Genomic DNA, 22,199 nt, shown 5'->3' with positions numbered 1-22,199 from the left:
CTACTGTACAAATTGGAGCAGAATGGTATTAAGGGTAAATTGCTACAATGGATAAAAGGATGGTTGAGTGGAAGAAGACAGAGGGTGGTAATCAATGGGTGCTGCTCTTCGTGGATTAACATTGTTAGTGGAGACCCATAGGGTTCGATGTTGGGTCCACTGTTGTTTTGTATATTTATCAGGGTTTGATGTTGGGTCAACTGTTGTTTTGTATATTTATCAATGATATTGATGAAGATATATCACGCTTACTGTCGATGTTTGCAGATGATACAAAGTTTGGTAGGGTTGTTAATGACACTAATGGCAGTGTGCTACTGCAACAGGATCTAGAAAATTTGGGCAGATGGACTGAGAAGTGGCAATTGAAGTTTAACCTTGAAAAATGCAAAGTACTGTATATAGGTAGAAGTAACCCCACAGAAACATACCAACTGTGTGGTACTACACTTTACGCACCTCCGTAGCCAGGTGGGTCAGGTGCACCACTGCATAGCACATGCTTCTTGAGTAGACTGGGGTTCAAGCCTGTGACCACCAAATACGGAAAAGTCAGAGAATGACCACCACATATCCCCAGAGCAATATGTCCTTAGTTGCTAATTCTCTTAAAAACCAAATAACAACAACTAAACTTAAGACGGTAGAAAATGAAAACGACCTGGGAGTAATTGTGCAGTTAGATATGAAATTTACCGAGCAGTGCAGACAGGCTGCCAGGGCAGGTCATGGGGTTTTGTCAATGATATATATATATATAGGAATCTTGCTAGCAGGGAAAAGGAGCTGATTGTCCATCTGTATGAGGCAATGGTCAGGCCATGCCTTGAGTACTTTGTACAGGTCTGGAGGCCTCATTTCAGGAAGGATGTAGATTTGCTTGAGCATGTACAGAGAAGGGCAAAAAGATTGGTGAGGGGAATGAAGGGATCCTCTTACCAAGAGAGGCTTAAGTTCTGCAAATTGCAGTGGCTGGAGACTAGGCACTGCATGGTGATCTCACTGAGGTGTATAAAGCCTTGAATGGGTTGAGCATGCTGAATTCTGATTGGATTTTTCCACTTGTTCAGATTATAAACCTAAGGTGGCGAGATGTCTCCACAGCCAGGTAGGAAGGAGCAGCAGCAGCAGTGCGTAGTACATGCTTCTTGATTAGACCAGGGTTCGAGGCTGTCACCACCAAATACGGAAGATTCGGAAAGGTCAAGGAATGACCACCGCATACCACGGAGCAATATGGCCTTAGTTGCTAATGCTCCTAAAAACCAAATAACAAACAAACAAACAACTAAGGTGGCATGAATTCAAATTAAGGAAAGACAGATGTAGAATAGATGTGCAGAAATTTGCCTTTAGCCAGCAAGTGGTTAAATGCTGGAACAAACTTCCATCTGTCGTTGTGGAAGTTGATAGGTTAAATAAATTTAAGGAGGAACTGGACAAACATTTAGAAGGAATAGTTGTGGGAAATTTTTTTTTTTTGGCTGATGCTACACAAGCTCATACACTTGCTTTCTTGTCACATGCCACTACTACTGCTACTACTACTACTACTACTACTCCTACTCAAGGTGTCGCCTGACCATTGCCTTATACAAGGAGATAATCACTTCTTTATCCCTGCTAGCAAAATTCCTGTATATCATTGACAAGAACCCACGAGCTTCTCTGGTATCCTCTCGGCCCTACTCAGAAAACTACATATCTGACTGCACAATTACCCCAACGTCTTTTTCATTCTCCACTACCCTGAGTTTAGTACCACATAGTTGGTTTAAGTAATCGCAGTTATTGATGAGCTGGATGTAGGAAATAATTTCAACTTGTTTACCTGGATTTTAGAAATACATTTGACTCAAACCTGCATGAAAGCCTACAGTATAAACTGAAAAATTGAGAACCATAAGAAAAATACTTTGTTGATTTGCAGTGTGGCTGCATGGTAGGAAACAGAGGGTTGCATTCATAGTTACTCTTCAGATTGATCTAATGATACAAATCGGCTCCCCCTATGACTGGATCCGGAATCACTGTTGTTTCTGACTTTCATAAATGATATCAATGGGGGAATTAAAGGTGTAATGTTAAAAATTTACAGATGAGAAGATTAGGATATTGGTTAATGAGGAAAGCAGTGCGCCTTCGTGATGTCTTAAATAGGCTTCAAGAATAGTGAGAAAAGTAGAAGCTACATTTTAATGCAAAGTCGTATATACTTAGCGCAACCATAAAATAGCTTAAACGTGTTTCGGTTAGATTAAAAACAGTATTAGAAGAAGGGGATTTAGAGTTATGATATGGGCAGATGAAGTTCTCTGAGTTTAGACAGGTGGAAAGAAGACCATGGTGTCCTATAACTGATTTATCATTGAGATATTCATAATCCCTCTATACAAGCAATTGTAAGACAGTAATTGGAATACTGTGTCCGAGTGTAGAGACCACATATAAAAAAAAAAAGATATCAATCTTCCTGAAAGAGTCAAAAGATGGGCAACCCATTTCAGATAATTAAGCAGGTGGCTCGTCATTTGTATGAGGAAAGGACTTCAAACGTGTGGACAACAGAGCTTGGCAGCCATGCACCTTGAAGGGATCTTCTTCAGGTCTGTATGGATTTCAGATGGGGGGGATAATAGTAAAATGAATGAAGGTGAAATTTTCACTGTTATAAAAGATTCCAGAATTAGGGATCATTAAAATATTCATATTATGAGTAAAAATATTGAGACTCGATTGTAGGAAGTTTTCTTTTAGCTAGAAGAGTGTTTTGTTAATTTCTAGAATAAGTTACCTTCATGATTACCTTGATTACCTCAGGGCAACAGCTTTTTGTGTATTTGCTATTTTATTATTTATTTAGTTTATCTTATTTATTGTTTTTTTTCCCCCAAAGGTCTATGACTTCCTTGTACTATAAGGCTAATACAAATTAATACAATAAAAATAAATTACTTTTAACAAAATGGCTTATATGAAACATTATTTTTTATTACTATCGTAATAAAAAAGCCAAAAGGAAGTTTTCTTTTACTTAAAAGAGTTGTTAATTACTGGAATATGTTACTTCGTGAGTAGCTGAGAGTGACAGCTTTTTGTTTATTTGCTTTTTTTCTTTTTCTTATTTTTTTAATTTTATCATTGATTTTTTCTTTATTTTATCATTAGTTTATTATTAATTTTTATTATTTATTTTTTATTGATTTTTAATATTGTATTATTTTTATTTAGTTAATTTTATTTATTGATTTTCTTTTTTTTTTCCAAAAGTCTATGGGTTCCTCGTACTTATAAGGCTAATACAAATTAATACAATACAATAAAAATTACTTTTAACAAAATCGCTTATATCAAACATTGTTTTTTATTACTATCATAATAAAAAGGCCAAAAGGAAGTTTTATTTCAGCTAAAACAGTTGGACTACATACAAGTTAGTGCAACTGCATCATATTAGTACACAGCTAAACTCTGAATTAGCAAATTATTTGCGAAGGTGGCATTGTTTTTAAGTTATATCTCATATTGTGAATACCTTCGCAACGAGTTGCCATGATACTGCACCAATTCGAATAAGTAACGCTTCACCTAAAAGGAGAAGAGTGTTGTTACTTATCCTCAGCAGATTAGCATTAGCATTAGTAGAGGCATTTGATGCAAGAAATCAAGCTTATGCAGCATCAGCCAAAAAGATAAATAAATAAATAAATAAAAAAAACCCCTCTGTTCATCCGAAATACCTGTCCAGCTGAGCCTTAAACTTATTTAGGCTATCAACTTCCATGACAAGGGATGGAAGTCTATTCCACCAACCAACCACCCGCTGGCTAAAGGCAAATTTCCTCACGTCTATCCTCCATCTGTCTATCCTCAATTTGAATTTATGCCCTCTTAGGTGATTATTCTGAGAAAGAGGAACAATCCCATCAGCACTGAGCATGCTCAAACCATTCAAGTCTTTATACACCTCTATCAGATCACCTCGCTGGTGCCTAGTCCCCAGACACTGTAATTTGCAAAACTTAAGCTTTTCTTCTTAAGAGCACCCCTTGTTCCATTCACTAATCTTGTTGCCCTTCTCTGTACTCGTTCCAGCCTCTCTACATCCTTCTTGAAATGAGGCCTCCAGACCTGTATACAGTACTCTAGGTGTGGTCTGACCATTGCCTTATACAAGGGAATAATCACCTCCTTATCCCTGCTAGAAAAATTCCTATATATCATTGACAATACACCATGAGCTACTCTTGCAGCCTGTCTACACTGACAGAAAACTTCATATCTGCCTGCACAACCACCCCCAGGTCCCTTTCATTCTCTACCACTGTCAGTGTAGTACCACAGAGTTGATACATTGCTCTGGGGTTGCATTTTCCCATATGTAATACTTTACATTTGTCAATGTTAAACTTCATTTGCCACCTCTCAGCCAATCTGCGCAACCTTTCCAGATCCTGTTGCAGTAGCATAGTGTCAGTAGTGTCCTTGACAACCGTGCCAACCTTCGTATCGTCTGCAAACTTGGACATTACGCTTGCTATACCATCATCAATATTATTGATAAATAAAGAAAACAATAATGGACTCAATACTGAACCCTGAGGGACTCCACTATTAACATTAGTCCACGATGAGCAGTGTCCATTGATTACCACTCTCTGTCTTCTCCCCCTCAACCACCCCTTTATCCATAGCAGCAATTTGCCTCCAATGCCACACTGCTCCAATTTGTGCAGCAGTCTTCCATGTGCAACAGTATCAAAAGTCTTTCTAAGATCCAAGTATATAATATCAAAGTTATTCCATGCATCCAGTTCTTTTGTGACTGAATCATAGTATCCAATCAAATTGGTCAGGCAAGACTTCCCCTTAACAAAACCAGGCTGTGTCTGAGCTATAACTGAAGTCTTGTCTAGATGATCCTGCAGTGCTTCTTTAACCAGTGCCTCAATTAATTTTCCGGGAACAGAAGTTAAACTAACAGGTCTATAATTACTTGTGTCGCCCTTTGATCCTCCTTTGTGATTTGGGGTCACATTTGCACATCTCCAGTCCATGGGTACTTCCCCTGAGTCCAAGGAAGCTCTCATAATTATGGCTAAGGGTTTGCTTACTTCCTTTGCTGCCTCCTTTAATATAACTGGATAGATTCCATCCACCCCAGGTGCCTTTCTTGTATTTATCTTCAACAATTACTCCTCCACTTTACTCTCAGTTATTACAAGATTCTCTAGCTTACTGCCAGAGTTGAATACACCTCTGGCATTCCCCTCGCTGAATAACTCCTCATGTGTATTCATTTAGTTTGTTAGCTACCTGAGCAGGATCATCAACATTTGACCCATTGATATCAAGTGGACCAATCTGATTCATCCCCTTCCTTCTAGAGTTTACATAAGTAAAGAACTCCTTGCTGTTTTTCTTTGCATCCCTTGCCAAAGATTTCTCGTAATTTGCCTTCGCCTGCCTAACCTCCTTTGTAACTTGGTTACAGATCAACTTGTATCTATCATAGGCTTCTGTGTCACGTGTTAATTTGTATGTATCCCATGCATTTTTCTTCTCTGCCATATGTCTCATTAGTTCATCTGACATCCACTTAGGCCTAAACCTTGAACAATATTTCTTAGTTGGTATGTAAAGCCTAGTAGCTTCCAAGATAAGTTCTTTGAATGCTTCCCATTTTGAGTTTGCTGTTGGTAACATCATTAGTTGGTCCCACTGTATAGAATTTAAATACTGTCTCAGTCCATCGTAATCGCCTTTACAAAAGCAATAACCCTTCTCTTTACCCCTAATGGTAGTTACCTCTTTGAGTAAATCCCACTTCAGCACACCTTCAGCACACTGCCACCTAGTGGTTCATTTACCTGCAGATTCTTAATGCATGAAGAATCTGCAGAGTTTGAGATGAATGAGAATGAAGAGTTTGAGCATGAGAGTAGCCTGTGCAGACATACATTTTTGCCGCTCCTGGAACAGAGAAGTTTTTTCTGATTTATTTTCTGTTTTATTAGCTTAAATTGGCATATTAACTTATTTTCTAGAGTAGCTTTATATTCCTATTTATGATACTTAGATTAAAGTAACTTAGATAGAGATTTTGTAGGTATTACTTAGTATCGGAAAGGGTATCAAATCCACGTGTTTACCGTTCGTAATTTGCCACCATTGTTACGTGATACAAAATATCTCGAAATAGATAACATAAGCTTAATATAGTATAGTATAGTACATAATATTGTCAATTAATCAGATAATTAATCTTGTTGAACTTCATTGTCAATTAAATTGTACTTTTCACTATACATATAACGACTTGGGTTACATAACATAAATAATTCGTAAAAAATAAATAATTAATACTTAACTTGATACGGAAGTTATATAAAGGGATTTTGTAGATAACACTAGATACTGAAACATAAATATAGCGTTATAACTGTGTTGGGATATAAGTTTAGGGTTTTAATTTTGTACTGAAATTGAAATATTATTGAAATTAAATTGAAATCACGACTCAGACCAGAGCAGCAAAGCAAAAGGCTCAAGCTAATGGGAGTGCTGTGGCTCAGGGGAGAACTGAGGGGGGCAGTTGCCCTCTGAATCACAGCCTATTAAAATGCACTACTTGCTTGATGTTTGTGGAGCAGTCAGGTACGGGGACATGATACTGCCATGGGAGATGTCTTTGTGTGTGCACGATGTAAGGAAATCAGGCGACAACTCAGCATTGTTATGGGCCTATATAAGAGCTTAAAGGAAAAGGTGGATGCCCTTGAAAGATTAAAAGTGAGGGGCCCATCAAGCTCTCAGCTGCCCACACCAATGCCACCACCCAGACAGCACCGTTTCAGGGTGCTTGCAAAGCACACTGAAACGGTGCCGTCTGGGTGGTGGCACCGCTTGCAAAAGCGATGCCGCCTTTGCAAATAATTTGCTAATTCAGACTTTTGCTGTGTACTAATATGATGCAGTTGCACTAATAATTACCTGGAATATGTTACCTTCATGAGTAACTCAGGGCAACAGCTTTTTGTTTATTTGTTTTTTTTTTTTTTTTGTTTTTATTATTTATTTTTTATTTATTTTACAATTAATTTTTATTATTTAATTTTAACATTGTATTATTCTTACTTAGTTGTTTATTTTATCTATCGATTTTTTTTGTTCAGATATATATATATATATATATATATATATATATATATATATATATATATATATATATATATATGGCTTCCTTGTACTATAAGGCTAATACAAATTAATAGAATCAAAAACATTACTTTTAACAAAATGGTTTATATGAAACATTGTTTTTTTTTTTTTTTTAATTACCATCGTAATAAAAAGGCCAAATTCAGGATTTAAGCCAAGTCTGTCACCATCAGAAAATAAAAATTCCTCTTTTTTTTCTTTGCGTGCTGATAATACTATATGAATCTGCTGGGCAGCAACAGACAGCACAGGTAATTCAATACGATTAAATTCATCAAAACAACCCCATGAGCCTGACTGAGCAAGACCTGAATTAAAAGAAATTCAAATGAAAAAAAAAATTAAATATGAATTTTAAAAAATTAGTTTATATATTAAAAAGAATTCTTGTAGCTAACTTACAAGAAATTATGTTAATTTTTCATAGAAGTTTTAAGCAACCTTTTAAATTTTTTCAGTCTTCAAAAGAAAAAAACTTTCCTATATAATTATGAGAAATAAAGAAATATGGTCACTTTAGCTTTTAAACAATTTTCAAAAATTTTTGAGGGTGAAATATGCAATCCAAGTTTCTTGATATGACAATAATGGACTAGAACCATTGTAGTGAATTGCCACATGATTGTGGCAATATATAAAATTATGAAATATGGCACAATCAATTGGCCCTCAGCTCCACTGTAAAATATATTTTATTAAATGGCAGAAGCTAGAAGCTTCTGTTGATAATTTGAGCATTATTCAATGTCAACAATATTTATGTCAGAAACATAGTATTGCTGACAGACCGATAGGTCATATATATCGTCTCCAAAATTCAGGAATATAAATGTCAATTAATGAAAGTAGATTAAGAATAAAAAATAATTAGAAATCAAAAGTAACATATTCAAAAAAAAAAAAAAAAAAATATATATATATATATATATATATATATATACAGGATGTCTCAAAAATACAGGGCATAACTTCAGGAATGAGTTCCTCATATGTAGACAATAAAAATATTTTATATCAACATAGTTTCGGAAATGCTTGGTTCCCGAGTTATTAAGCAGAATGTCTTATCTCCAGCAGGTGATTTTCTTCATCACAAGGTACTGACAGAATCTGGTGGTTTTCCGTTCCGACTATGTACTCAAATCAGGAGCAAGCGGATATGCACTTTATGTACGATTTGGCAGATGGCAATGCTCTGGAGGCTTGTTGTTTGTACCATGAAAAGTTCCCAGAACGAAGATGTCCAGACAGGAAAACATTTGAAGGTATCCATCACCACCTTTGTGAACATGGGACCTTTATACCTCGTGCTGCCAACAGAGGATGACCAAGACCTACGACTCCTGAAGTAGAGGGGGAGATTTTGGATGTTGTGCACGCCACTCCTGGAATCAGCACACGCAGAATAGCAATGCAACTGGCTGTTCAATGTTCGACTATTTGAAGAGTGTTGCGAGAACACCAACTGTATCCTTACCATCTGCAATGGGTACAGGCCTTGTCACCAGCAGATTACCTTGTGAGAGTAATGTTCTGCCAGTGGTTCTTGCAGCAGTGTGGTACAACTCGCTTTCTTGCCTTAGTGATATTCACAGATGAAGCACAGATCACACGAGACGGAATCCAAAACTTTCACAATCAGCATGTATGGGCCGAGGAAAACCCACAAGCAATTCTTCCAGCACATCACCAACAGCGGTTCAGCCTCGACATCTGGGCGGGTGTTTTTGGTGATAAGTTATTTGGGCCCCATGTACTTCCAAACAAACTCACAGGGCAGGCATACAGAAACTTTCCGGAAAACAACATGCCTGATTTCTTGGATGACACACCACTGATCATTCGTCAACAAGCACACTTCATGCGCCGCCTCCGTAGCCAGGTGGAAAGGAGTAGCAGTGCATAGCACACGCTTCTTGATTAGACCGGGGTTTGAGCCTGTCACCACCAAATACGGAGGATGCAGAAAGGTCAAGGAATGATCACCGCATATCCCAGAGCAATATGGCCTTAGTTGCTAATGCTTCTAAAAACCAAATAACAAACCAACAAACAACAAACACTTCATGCACAATGGCGCTCCCACACATTTCAGCCACCTAGCCCACAATTACCTGAATTGAAGGTTTCCTGATCGGTGGATAGGTAGAGGTGGACCAACTGCCTGGCCTCCACGCTCATCTGATTTAAGCCCACTAGATTTCTTCTTATGGGCCATTTAAAGTCATTGGTGTATTTGACTCCGGTAGCTGATGTGGAAACTCTCTGCAATCGAATTGTGGCAGCTTGTGAGACAATACAAAACATGCCAGGAATTTGACATCATCTTCGTGAGTCCATGAGACGTCGATGTGAGGTCTGTATTCAGGCAGAAGGTGAACATTTTGAACAATTACTATAAGGTGATGTGAACAGTTAAGTGTCATAGACAGACCTTCAAAACTCAGAAACCAAGCATTTCCAGAACTATTTCGATATAAAATATTTTTTTTGTCTACATGATGAACTCATTCCTGAAGTTATGCCGTGTATTTTTGAGACACCTTGTACACACACACACACACACACCAACCCAAAGGTCGCGGGTTCGATTCCCGCCTCGGGCTTGGATCAAAGTACTGCAAAAAAAAAAAAAAAAACGTTGGGAGGTGCATTATGGCCACAGAAGCCCATGCGCCAACAACTACCAAAAAAAGAAACACACACACACACACACACACACACACACACACACACACACACACACACACACACACACACACACACACACACACACCACAGAAAATTGTCAAATTAAAAATTACTATCAAGAATAATATTACTTTTCAGATCGGCAGAATGCAATTGTACACTTTTACCTATGTATTCTCTAATAATGCTGTTAATTGTTTGAAATGATGATAATTATGACTGAACATTTGAAAAACCATATGCACACTGATATTAATAGCATTAAACTAAGTGTCAATATCTACCACTTCAAATATTCTGAAGCTGAGAGTGCTGACAGAAAGACTGCCAATCAATGATAATTATCAGTCATTGGCAATTGTTAATAATATTGTAATAGCATTACTACAATCACGGGGTGATTTTCAGTAATTTATTAAATGGCCTGCCAGTTTCCTTGCTTCAGAATTCTTGGATTTTGCCACTGTGTTTAATGTAGCTGAACAGAAGGTGAATACAAGTATTTACATTTGTTTTTTGGATCTGAAGAAAGCATTTGATATGGTACACATGAAAAAGATGATGAAGGATATGGAAACTGATGGGAGAGGTGGAAGATTGACAGAGAAACTGTAATGAGATGAAAGGATATGTGAAGAACCAAAGTGTGGGTACTACAAAGAAAATAGAAATGCACAGAGGAGCGAAAGAAAGCACTGGCATTCCTCCCTACATTCAATATATATACACAGAAAAAAGAGTAAAGCAAATAATGGGGGATGTAAGAGGAGACATAAGATGAAGTAAAGATAAGGGGTAAAACTGTACAGATGGCGAGATTTCCATGGTATAACTACAAGCCCTGTAAGCAAAAGGGGGAAAAAATTATACATCTGTTTGTTAGTCACAGTAGCAAATTCTCAAACAAGTTCATTCACCTTTTTCCAGACCTGTGTGTGTGTGTGTGTGTGTGTGTGTGTGTGTGTGTGTGTGTGTGTGTGTGTGTGTGTGTGTGTGTGTGTGTGTGTGTGTGTGTGTGTGTGTGTGTGTGTGTGTGTGAAAAGTTAATGCAGTGTTTTAGATAATCACGTGAATGGCTCTGGCAACACACCTACAAGAGAACCCATTAAAACTGAAGTTTTCTCTGACTGCTCACTGCAAGTAATGGTAGATACCTTTTTGTATTTTAACTTCTCCAATAATATTAGTGTTCCCCAAGGTTCAAGTTGTTTTTTTTTTTTTTTTGTTTTTTTTTTTTTGTTTGTTTGTTTTTTTTTTTGCTCTCTTGTATATTAATGACCTTTTGCTGACTGAAATCCTATACACAGTTTTGCTGATGATAGAATGACTACATTTCACCTTTCAATTTGAGAAACCATGCACTGCACATGCAACTTAAACTTCTCAAACATCCACCACCAATTACTTAAATATTAATTTACAGGTAATTCTCCAATGGGAACAAAGAAAACTTAATTAACTTCGATTCACATCCCTGTCTTATTTCTTGCAAAAACTAATCTACTACTCTTATGCCCACCACTGGCACCCATTTTATCAAGATAACATATCTCTAGTAGGGATTACCACACATCACAAATATTGCTTCTTTTGCATCAAAAAATATTAGGTCTTGTTTTCTGCTCTTGGAATTCATTTTCTTCATTCAGCACAAATATGGATATTGTTCACACATCTGGGATTCTGCTCCCAGAATCTCACTCAAGCTTCTACCCTGTATTTGAAAGAGGACAGTCAGGTTAATTAATGCCCAGTCTCTTACCAAATCTCCTCACTCTGTATATAGGCATGTAGCAGAAACAGATGTTCTATTCTTCTGAATGTCTTTTCTAGATACTTCCACGGGCACTGTACTTCTGAAGTGGAATCTGTAATTCCATTACTCTCTTCCAAGCCAATCTGAACACATGGTGCAACCAGTAAGTATCCATTCATTGTCCAACTCAAAATTCACAGCACCAACTTTTCCTCTTCCTTTTATCCCATTTACTTTTGTTCTCTGAAAAAACTTTGTTGATGTTATTTCTTGAAATTTGATCTACAGAAATTCAAGTGTAATGTCAACATATTAACGAAAATGACAGTAATGACAACAAAAATGCATGCACACATGCGCACGCACGCACGCACACACACACAGCAAGATTAATGAAAAGGAGAATTCAATGAATGTAAAAATTTGAAATGAAGCATGGGATATGAAATTATACCTTCTGATAATAATCTGGTAAATAATAATACATTAACACAATCTGACCAATCTGACTATATTAATAATCAGATTGTATTAATGCACGGGTTTTATCATTGCTGTTTCTTTATTTGAGCTTAATGGTGCCAAGATTTGGTGAAAGCTAAGTTTTTATTTAAATTTAGCTGTTTTATTGACTTAATTTATTAAATAATTTTCTATAAATAGCTTATAGACCGAGACTAGTGCCTACGTTTATTTTGAATTTAGACTGCGCGATTTTGAAAGTTAATTAATACTTAGTGTCCGTAGATTTACCATTAGTAATTTGCCGCCATTGTTATACGATACAACTTATATCTCGAACTAGATAGCGTTAGGTTTACGGTAAAACTAGATAGCACAAGGTTTAGATTAAACCTAGATAGTGAGACACGTAGCACGGTATTAGAAACCTGTTAGCTTAGTATAGTATAGTATTATCAATTAATCAGGTAAAATTTATTAATCTCTTTAAACTTCATAATCAATTAAATTGTACTTTTTTAACTACATACATATAACGACTTAGATTTTACAAACGTAACATTATTAATTAATACATACAACTTAATGAGATATGGACGTTATACAACGAAACGCAGAGGTAATACTCAATACTAAAAAAAAAAAATATATATATATATATATATATATATATATATATATATATACAGTATTATAACTGCGTTGGGATATGTTAAAGGTTAAAATTTTGTGCTGAAATTTTATTTAAAATTGAATCGAAATCATGACTCAGCAAAGCAAACGTCTCAAGCTAATGGTAGTATTGCAGCTCAGGAGAGAACTGGGGGTGGGGAATGCTAGCTTGGGGGGAAGGGATACAGGGACAAAAAGATTAACAGTAGCCACTGGCAGAGGGTTTTTTTTTTTTTTTTTATGTAAACCCCAAACACGAAAAGTATTCGAACCTATAGTATTTAGTACCGTGCTTGGGTTGGAGGTTGAGAAGACGAAAGAAGATATTTGTTGACATCGGACTTGAACCTCTGTGGACTGTTGAATGAATAAAAACGGCAGTTGAATGAATAAAAACAGCAGTTGAATGAATAAACGAGGAAGATGAAAAGTTGGTTCTGTGAGTTTGAAGTTGGACAGTAAATGGATGTTGGCTGGTGGCAGCATATGTTTGGACTGTTTTGAAAGAGAGAGTGGGAATCACAGAAGCCAATTCAGAAGAACAGTACAGATGGAAATATCTGTAGAAGAGGCATGCTGCAGAAACAGTATGTCTAATGAGACAGCGAGTGCAGAGAGTCCGTTAGAGATGTATCATTAATTAACGTAACTGCCCTCTTCTGAATGGAAACAAGAAGCCTGAGAGAGGTTTTGGAGGCACCACCACCACAGATGTGGCAACAATATTCCATGGTAGGGCGGGTTTGCTATTTGTACTGAGTGAACAGCTGTTTAGAAGTAAAGTAATGCTGAGAGTGAAAGAGAAAACCAAGACTTTTAGATGCAGTTGAAGCAATATTTGTAATGTGCTTGTGCCAAGAGAGAGAGAGATTAGAAATCAGGGTAATCCCCAAAAGAGATATATCATTTTGCCTGGAAATCAGAGTGTCACCAAAGATAAGCGTAGGAGCAGAAGAATCCTTTTTGCAAGAGATAAGACAAGACTGAGTTTTAGAAGGATTGAAATCAACTAAGTTGTCTTTGCCCCACTCGAGAATTACCTGAACATCGGCAATTAAGGAATTGGTAGCAGATTTTCAAGAAGTTAAAGCCGATTGAGCAGGGCAAGGATTCTCAAAATGGAAAGTGGAATTCAATGTGCTATCATCGGCAAAACTATGGATAGGATTTTCAGTCAATGGAAGAAGGCCATTAATAAACAAGAGGAAAAGAGTGAGGGAAAGAACTGAACCTAGGGTGACACTGGCATTAGTGGAGAATTAGAAGACAGAGAGCCATCTACCATCACCCTGAGAGCAATCAGAGAGAAAACTGGATAACCAATTACTAAAAAGAGTTGGCAAACCATAAGATGGAAGCTTGTTTAGAAGACCTTTACACCAAACAGGATCGAAAGCCTTTGAGATGTCAAGAGCAACTACTTGTGTTTCACCAAACCTTTCCATTGAATTAGTCTATAAATGGTAACATAAGCCAGAATAGCACCAGTGGATCGACACTGACGGAATCCATAATGGCAATTGTTGATCAGATGGAAGGTTTCTAGGTAGTTTAAGAGTTGGCGGTTTATTGATTTCTCCATTACTTTGGAAAGAGTAGAAGTAATTGCAATGGGACGATAATTGGATGGGAGGGATTTGTCACCTTTTTAGGAACTGGCTGGATATGAGCAAATTTCCAAACAAAAGGAAAAACACCATTGGAATAAGAACGTGAAAAAATGTGGCAAAGAACAGGAGTAAGTTCAAGAGCACATGTTTTGAAAACAAGGGGAGAAATACCATTGGCACCTGGAGCTTTCTTAGTATCAAGATTGGTCAAAATCCTTCTGACATCCTTTTGACGGAAGACAACAGGAGGCATTGAATGGGGCATGTTGGAACAGGTGGGATGTGTTTTACCAAGATCATTAATACATGAGTTGGAAGAAAAATGGGATGCTAGCAGGTCAGCTTTATCCTTGGCTGAAGTGAGAACAGAACCATCTGGTTTCGACAGAGGTGACAGCAGAGACTGGCAAAAGTTGCGGCCAATAGCTTTGGCAAGAGACCAGAATGCTCAGGTACCATTAGGGCAAGAAGCAAGTTTTCTACTCTTAGCCTGTTCAAACTTTAGTTTGGACTGATTAATAACTGCTTTACAATTGTTGCGAGTTTTGGTGTTTGTTTGTTTGTTTTTTGGTTTTTAGGAGCATTAGAAGCTAAGGCCATATTGCTCAGTGAATATGCGGTGGTCATTCCTGACCTTTCCACATCCTCCATATTTGGTGGTGATGGGCTCGAACCCCAGTCTAATCAAGAAGCATGTGCTACGCACTGCTGCTCCTTCCCACCTGGCTATGGAGGCACCTTGAGCTTTGGTGTAGGCAAAAACTGAAACTGAAGAATTAGAAACAAGTCAATTACAATATGCAACGTTCTTCTCTTGAACAGCTTTAGCACATTTACTGGAAAACCAGGATTAGATAAAGGACAAGATTTTAAAGTGCAGTTTGGGATAAAGGATTCCATTACTGCAAGAATAATTTCACTGACACGATCTGAGCAAACTTTGACATCAGAAGTTTTGAAACAGTAATCCAACCAAGAAAAGAAGAAAAGAAATCTCGCAGGTCATCACATTTTGCATTCTTGTAATGCCAAACAACACGAGTTTGGCAATAGCCATGAAATAAAGGCTCCATTGGAGAAGAAACAATCACCAAGTTGTGAACTGAAGTGCCTAAAGGACCTCTCACTTTGACTGTGTACTTAGAAGGGTTGTTTGTGAGAAAAAGATCAAGGGTGTTGGCTGTATGATAAGGTTTGCCCAGTATTTTTGTAGGTAAATGAACGATCTGTGCAAGGTCATTAGTAATTGCAAAAGCCTCCGAATTTCGACCAGCTGTGTTGGTGTGACTAGAAAACGGAAGCCAGCTGGAGTTGTGAACATTAAAATCACCAAGGAAAATTACCTCACTGTTAGGAACGTTGGACTGGAGAAAGTCAAATTGCAAAGAGAGGAAGTCAAAGAGCTCCAAGTGATTAGTACAGTTGGGAGAACGGTAGAGACAACAGATGAATTTGACACGATGAGGTAGAGAGATTTTAAGCCAGAGAAGATCAAAGAGAGGAGATTCCAAATTGCCAAGTCTCTGATGGGAAATATCAGAACGGACATATGCACAAGTACCACCTTTGAGGTGAAAGGAATCATACAGCGAATAATATGGGCTGAGATGAGCAATATTTGAATCAACTGATAACTGCGATTCTGTCAGAAAAAGTACATGGGATTTGGCAGACTGCAAGTGGAAATGGACATCGTTGAGATTAGAATTGAGACAACGTATATTTGAGAAATGGATTAGGAAGTGCTTGGGAGGTTTAGATCTGTTTGCAGATAAGCCTGCTCTATTAGTTTGACAATTCATGGTGTATTAAATAGTAAGAAAAAGCAGGTGGGACATGCTGTATGAAGTAATGAAATTTTTGGATATGGCATACACATAGTAAGAATTACCCAGTTCTTTGACATTATGTGTCCTCGTCAATGCTCCCCACATACACACTACTCGTACTCCCTCCAGTCACTATCTGGCAGAGTAGAGGTAGCAAGATTATACACTAGCTGATCCGGAAGCCTCCTAGAGAGTTACCAATAGGTTCGGTCCGGTGTACTAACTAGCAGCCGGCCTGCGACCACCGTTTTAGAGCTGTACCCTCGAAATGAAAGGAATATTGGATCTCACCACGATGTTCATCATAACCTCAAAAGTCATCACTCATACTATGGCTAAGTAATTATGGCTAAGAGTTTTCTTACTTCTTTTGCCGCCTCCATTAATATAACTGGATAGATCCCATCCACCCCAGGTGCCTTTCTTGTGTTTATCTTCAATAATTTCTCCTCCACTTTACTCTCAGTTATTACAAGATTCTCTAGCTTACTGCCAGAGTTGAATACAGCTCTGGCATTCCCCTCGCTGAATAACTCCTCATGTGTGAATGTCAATGCAAAATATTCATTTAGTTTGTTAGCTACCTGAGCAGGATCATCAACAGTTGACCCATCAATATCAAGTGGACCAATCTGATTCATCCCCTTCCTTCTAGAGTTTACATAAGTAAAGAACTCTTTGCTGTTTTTCTTTGCATCCTTTGCCAAAGATTTCTCATAATCTGCCTTTGCCTGCCTCACCTCCTTTGTGACTTGATTAAAGACCAGCTTATCTCTACCACAGGTGTCTGTATCACCTATTAGTTTAAATGTGTCCCAGGCATTTTTATTCTCTGCCATATGTCTCATTAGTTCATCTGACATCCATTTAGTCCTAAACCTTGAACAATATTTCTTAGTTTGTATGAAAAGCGTAGTCCCTACCAAGATTAATTCATTGAATGCTTTCCATTTAGAATTTGCTGTTTGTAACATCATGAGTTGGTTCCACTGTGTAGAATTAAAAACATGTCTGAGACCACTATAGTCGTGTTTTCGAAAGAAAAAACTCTTCCCTTTACCCCTGATGGTAGCTACATCTTTAAGTAAATCCCAACATCAGTACACTTCCACTTATTGGTTCCTCTATCTGCAAATTCTTAATGTATGAATAATCACTGCTGATAATCAGATCAACAGTATTACTCCCCCTTGGTTGCCTCTCTATCATGCTGCTGCTGTAGAACACAATCATCCAATAAATAATGCAAAGGTCTTGCTAGTGTGTGAGTGACCAACCCAGTCAATATCTAATAAGTTAAAATCCTCCATTATAAGACATTCAGATTTACTGGGCAATTCTATTTCTCTGTATAGCTGTTCATTGTACTGGTCAAAGTCACTAGTGCTATAACGTGCACCTACCCTAATTTCTGCTATCCAAGTGCTAATTCACCAAACTAACTGACCATTGCACTGTCCACCAATGTCAACTAGATGCAGTCTTAGATTTTATTTGTTTCTTAAATAACAGCATAACCCATTCTCCCTTCCTATCCTTTCTGTACACATTGTTCTCCCCAAATTCCAATTCTACATTCCGTATATCTGTGTGACACCACATCTCTGATTTCCCAATAATATTTGCCTTTGATATCTTGACCAGCACTTCAAATTCATCAAATTTTTTTAGTATACTCCTATCGTTGGTGTACATGCAAGTATAGGTGCACCTGTTCTCAGTCTTATTTACTCTTACATAGCCCAGTACAGTTAGTCCTCGTATAGCACGATAGTTGTGTTCCTAGAAACCCTCGTGCAATGCAAAATCGTGCAATATAAACACCAGGCCCTATGGGAAAAATAGGGTTAGGTGCCGACCACCCAAGATTGAACACACATTTGTAACCAAAACATTACCAAACACAATAAATAATCGTAAATTATTACGATTATTTATTACGTAATAGTTACAATATTTTATTACAATAAAATACAATATTAATAATTACAATATTTTATTACGTAATAGTCGTAATAAAATACTTAAGTATTTTATTACGACTATTACGTAATAAAATATTGCTAATGCTTTAGCTTCTATCGTAAGTAAACTTGTTTTTTGTTTGATTTTCTGTCCAAACAGATGATAGCCGTTCCATCTCTTCCAAATCTTTGTGTCTTAATCTAATGGATTTTGATTACACTTTGAGTTGTTCTTGCTATAAAAGTTGTTTTTATTTTCTCTGCATTCTTTGTAATTCTCAGCGTTACCTCATTTAGGTCTGCAGCATGTGCAATATCACATGGTCTTTCATTTCGCTCAAAGCGTTTCACAATTTCATATTTTTCTCTATCGACAGAAGTGATAAGCGTTACCGGGGAAACCCCGGTGAGCCGGAGGCCGGTGTGATTTTGGCCATAAACCATAGTATGAGGCCACTATAAATTTTCCCACGTAAGATTTTTTGACCCAGTCCGCCTCTGTTTATTGATATTTCTTTTCGTTTTCTCTCTGAATCTGTAGTGTCTTCACAAGGACGCTTGCTTTTCACACCTTTTAAGTATTTTACTCATTTGTAGGCAATGAAGAACAATTACAAAACGAGGAGGCATGCTTGATACACATAAACAAAGCTACGCGCGTGTAGCAACTGCCGAAAAGGCAGGGATACGCTATTAACACCTCACATTTTACTAAAGCCCATTTCCCATTTCTAGGGGTTACTACCATAAAACAATAAATTTCCAATTGCATTTCTACTATTGGAGTCTGTTATAAACTGGTAGTAAACTCGATCTAATTGCATTTGCGATTATACCGATTGCTGGAATGTGTTTCCCCTTCACTGATATAAAACATAAATACATTTTCAGAATCTTCTCTTCATTCCTATCATGTTGCATTCGGTTGGGGTGATTCTGCGTTCGACTGTCATTTCTTGTAAAAACAAAGGCCAATCGTGCATAAGCGAATTCGGTTCGTGTTATATAAGATATCGTTCCCCTATTTATAAATCGTGTATGATCGAATTCGTGTAGTGCAAACACATGTTATATGAGGACTGACTGTATTTACTTGTTTCATGATGAACAAGTTGGAAAGCAAGTTTCTATTGGAATGAGGAGCAGCCCAAGATGATTTCTTGAAATCCCCAGCAACTTGCTTTCTGGGCTGCTCCTCATTCCAATAGAAACAGTGCAAGAATCACTTCCACCTCTGCCTGCATCTACTGTTAATCATAGTTGCCTCCATGCTTCCAGCTGCCAGATTCGGCAATTCTACGGACTACCCATTGTTTCTTGTTGTGGCTCAGTGAATTATGAGTTGGCAAAATTTGTCTTGAGGCTCCTTTCTCCCCTAGTAGGCGAGACCACCAACATCATCTCCAACAGTAGTGAATTTGTAGAACAGATCCAAACCCTATCCATCTCAGAAGATCAAATCATTAGCATTAGTAGAGGCATTTGATGCAAGAAAGCAAGCTTATGCAGCATCAGCCAAAAAAAAAAAAATAAAGTAAAATAAATAAATAAAAAATAACCACTTCCACTTCACCCCTCTGTTCGTTTGAAATACCTGTCCAGCTGAGCCTTAAACTTATTTAGGCTATCAACTTCCACGACAAGGGATGGAAGTCTGTTCCACCTACCAACCACCCGCTGGCTAAAGGCAAATTTCCGCACATCTATCCTACATCTGTCTTTCCTCAATTTGAACTTATGCCCTCTCAGGTGATTATTCTAAGCAAGAGGAAGAATCCCATCAGCATTGAGCATGCTCAAACCATTGAAGGCTTTGTACACCTCTATCAGATCACCTCGCTGGTGCCTAGTCTCCAGACACTGTAATTCGCAAATGCATGGCATCATTTGATCTATGCCATCATTTGATCTAGTATCGCTTTTCACCTCCATCCCAGTGGAACTTGCCATCACATGTGCAAAGAAACCCTTGGATAGCGACCAGACACTTGGCAACAGGACAGAACTAATGCCAGATGATATCTCCACTGACCTCAGACTGTACTTAACATGCAGCACAATTATGTTCAATAACGCCATATAACAACACATGCATGACACAGCCATGGGTTCCCCAGTTAGTTTAGTCACAACAAATATCACGATGGAAGAATCAGAGGTTCGTGTATTTACGAATGTATCAGATCACATCACCTTTTGGTGTCACTGCGCGTGGATGATGTGTTTGTGGTTATCCCCAGAGATTCGAGTGACAGGCTCTTAGATCACCTCAATTCTCTGTCGCCTTTCATAAAATTCAGTATCAAACTAGAATCACACAATACCCTACGATACTTAGACATCCTTGTCAGATGCGAGGGCACATGCTTGAAGACAAAATGTCTACCCTAAACAAATGTGCTGGCCAATTTAATAACTTTCAGTCAGCACACGAGCATCTTCTAGGCAAATGCACGGACCTTTTTAACCCGTGTCTGGATACACTCTAGTTCTGTAGATGAGAGATGCACCAAGTTAGCTAAACTGGATGCAAAAAATAATTTTTATATCATATATTTGGATTTCAAGAAAGCTTTTGACACTGTTGCGCATGGAAGACTATTGTACAAATTGGAGCAGAATGGTATTAAGGGTAAGTTGCTACAATGGACAAAAGGATGGTTCAGTGGCAGAAGACAGAGGGTGGTAATTAATGGGTGCTGCTCTTCGTGGACTAATGTTATTAGTGGAGTCCCACAGGGTTCGGTGTTGGGGCCACTGTTGTTTTGTATTTGCAGATGATACAAAGGTTGGCAGTAATGGTTGTTAATGACAGTAATGGCAGTGTGCTACTGCAACAGGATCTAGATAATTTGGGCAGATGGGCTAAGAAGTGGCAACTGAAGTTTAACCTTGACAAATGCAAAGTACTGCATATGGGTAGAAGTAACCCCAGAGAAATGTACCAACTGTGTGGTACTACACTTAAGGTGGTAGAAAATGAAAAAGACCTGGGAGTAATTGTGCAGTCAGATATGAAGTTTTCTGAGGAATGCAGACAGGCTGCCAGGGCAGGTCATGGGGTTTTGTCAATGATATATAGGAATTTTGCTAGCAGGGAAAAGGAAGTGATTGTCCCTCTGTATAAGGCAATGGTCACGTCACCCCTTGAGTACTGCGTACAGGTCTGGAGGTCTCATTTTAGGAAGGATGTAGATTTGCTTGAGTGTGTACAGTGAAGGGCAACAAGATTGGTGAGGGAAATGAAGGGATCCTCTTAGCAAGAGAGGCTTAAGTTCTGCAAATTGCAGTGGCTGGAGACTAGGCACCTGTGCGGTGATCTGATTGAGGTGTATAAGGTCTTGAATGGATTGAGCACGCTGAATTCTGATGGGATCCTTCCACTTGTTCAGATTACGAACCTAAGGGGGCATAAATTCAAATTAAGAAAGGACAGATGTAGAATAGATGTGCGGAAATTTTCCTTTAGCCAGCGGGTAGTTAATTGCTGGAACAAACTTCCATCTGTCGTTGTGGAAGTTGATAGGTTGAATAAATTTAAGGAGGAACTGGACAGGCATTTGGAGGGAATGGTGTTTTTTTTTTTTTTTGGCTGATGCTGCAGAAGCTCATACACTTGCTTTCTTGCATAACATGCCACTACTACTACTACATCGGAGGAAACTGGGAGACGGCTCGACAGACATCTTTCAGAAAATGAAAGAGCCATCCGCTGAGCGGACGTAGAACACTAGGCCATTGCCAAACACTTCTGGTCAACCCGCCTTGATATTGACCTACACCGCGATGCTGTCATTGTAGATAGATCCCGCCACTACCGGGGACGTGCCTGACTGGAGATGTTGAACATCACATGCTCCAATACCTTAGTCAACAGAAGCAGTGGATGTCATTCAACTCTATTATTGAAGCAATCATTTTGATGATGACAAACGGCAATGTTCACATATGTCACAGCCACAGGCTTCAACATCAAACAATTAACTATTGCATC

General features: G+C 38.1%; 1 protein-coding gene across 1 annotated transcript in view; it reads right to left on the bottom strand.

The window, feature by feature from the left end:
- The window catches only part of LOC150085960 (dynein axonemal heavy chain 8-like), a 1,559,705-nt gene that overhangs the window by 873,779 nt on the left and 663,727 nt on the right, over positions 1-22,199 (bottom strand). Inside the window, exon 41 of the mRNA XM_090374756.1 lies at positions 7,342-7,529. Coding sequence (XP_090230882.1) covers positions 7,342-7,529 — 188 coding nt within the window. The remainder of the gene's footprint in view (positions 1-7,341; positions 7,530-22,199) is intronic.

The sequence above is a fragment of the Mastigoproctus giganteus genome, chromosome 5, assembly GCF_048544385.1.
Source record: "Mastigoproctus giganteus isolate SK-2022 chromosome 5, ASM4854438v1, whole genome shotgun sequence".
Taxonomy (NCBI): Eukaryota; Metazoa; Arthropoda; class Arachnida; order Uropygi; family Thelyphonidae; genus Mastigoproctus; species Mastigoproctus giganteus.
This window is presented reverse-complemented; position numbering and strand designations above follow the sequence as displayed.